Genomic DNA, 1950 nt, shown 5'->3' on the forward strand with positions numbered 1-1950 from the left:
AGAGGATCCCACAACAACAACAACAATAATAATAATAATAATAACAATAATAATAATAATAACAATAATAATAATAATAACGATGATTATTTCTTCCATTAGGTGAAGGAGCTTGCTATTAATCTTCATCGTATTCTGTTGGATACTGTTAAAATGAAGTCATTCCAAAACATACGAATGTACATGTACATGTATATCTAATATATTTAATGTTTATAAATGTCTCTTTTTCTTTCGTCTCTGACAGGATCATGAGATGTTAATGGATCTGATGTACAGAATATCCAAAGGGTAAGAGAGAGAGAGAGAAGAGGAGGGATTCATGTACATGTGTATATGTACATGTAAAATTATTTCTTCCTCTTATAGTTATCAAACGTCTCCTGATCTTCGTCTCACGTGGCTACAGAACATGGCCAAGCAGCACAACGAGGTACTCGCCTTAATTTAACCCTCTCTATTTAATGCCCACCCACAGAAAGATCACTATACTGAGTCAGCAATGTGTCTGACACATGCAGCTGCTCTGGTGGCGGAGTACCTGTACATGTTGGACGGGTCACAACACCTTCCGGTCGGCTGTGTCACGTTTCAAAAAATATCACCAAACATGTTAGAGGAGAGTGCAATATCTGATGATGTCATTAATCCAGTGAGGGAGCCACACCCACTAATTAATATTTATGTGACACACCTGCTAATTAATATTCATGTGACACACCCACTAATTAATATTCGTGTGACACACCCACTAATTAATATTCATTATAGGACGAGGAAGGTATTGCTACCAGTAGATTATTCACTGAGTCTGGACTCATTGGACTATTAGAACAAGCAGCTCCAATGTTTAGAGAAGTACGTGTCACATGATCGTCACATGACAATAAAGAATACATGTACATGTACATATTCATTACCTTTTCTTTCTCTCTCTCTTAGTCTCAGTTATATGAAGCAGCTGCTGAGATATATAAGTTAGTAATTCCTCTGTACGAACACAGGAGAAAGAACCACAGTTTAGAGTCGGTTTATAACAAGCTCTCGGACTGTTACAAGAGCTTGGCAAAGAAAGGGGACAGGAGGTTCCTTGGGAGTTACTTCAGGGTCGGGTTTTATGGTTTCTGGTTCGGAGACCTTCACATGAAAGAGTTTATATACAAAGAGGAGGCTCTAATGAAACTGAGCGAATTCTCTTTAAAACTAGAGGTATTGCAGCTGCAATGTACATTGTACATGTACATGTACATGTACATTTATGATTGTTAAAAAATGTTAAAATTTAATCAAATTATGTTCATTTTCTGTTTCAAATTTTAGAAGTTTTATAGCTAATATTACAATCATTTCCTCTTCTTTTTTTTCTTAGAACCTTTACAGCGAGCAGTTAGGTTCTGAAAAGGTTGAGATCATCAAAGACTCAAATGAGGTCGACACTTCAAAACTTGATGGAGGAAAGGCCTACATACAGGTGACCTATGTAGAGCCGTATTTCGAGGACTGGGAACTTAAGAAGAGACTAACAGTATTTGACAAATCATTCAACATCAGTAAGCAATGATACTATTAATAGCATTAAATTTATAATTAGTAACACTTCTATTTTAACAGTAATGTTACTATATATAGCATTCAGTCTATAATTAGTAACAATGTTCTATTTTTAGGACGTTTCTTCTTCAGTACCCCATTCACACCAGGTGGTAAAGCTCATGGTGAACTCCACAATCAGTGGATGAAGAGGACAGTACTCACCACCGAGAAGAGTTTCCCGTACGTTAAAAGGCGTCTTGAGGTCATAAGGACTGATACTGTTAAGCTTAAACCTCTTGAGGTAGCCATTTTGAATATGGAATCAAAAATACACGAACTGAAGGCTGTCCTCAATCGTACTCCTTGCGATTCAAAACTACTTCAAATGCAGCTGCAAGGAGGAATAGCTACAGCTGT

General features: G+C 36.8%; 1 protein-coding gene across 1 annotated transcript; it reads left to right on the plus strand.

Annotated features, from left to right (window-relative positions):
• Window positions 1-108: 108 nt before the first annotated feature.
• LOC100635672 (dedicator of cytokinesis protein 7-like) lies at window positions 109-1945 on the plus strand (the record flags this gene model as incomplete). The annotated part of the gene is made up of 8 exons (XM_020007523.1): window positions 109-171; window positions 248-291; window positions 370-433; window positions 479-652; window positions 772-858; window positions 943-1209; window positions 1370-1550; window positions 1668-1945. Coding segments are annotated over exons 1-8 (1113 nt in total), but the record flags the coding sequence as incomplete, so codon positions are not given.
• Between the last annotated feature and the right edge of the window lie 5 nt (window positions 1946-1950).

This window comes from Amphimedon queenslandica, unplaced genomic scaffold, assembly GCF_000090795.2.
Source record: "Amphimedon queenslandica unplaced genomic scaffold, v1.1 AMPQUscaffold_6825_Cont21220, whole genome shotgun sequence".
NCBI classification, from domain to species: Eukaryota; Metazoa; Porifera; class Demospongiae; order Haplosclerida; family Niphatidae; genus Amphimedon; species Amphimedon queenslandica.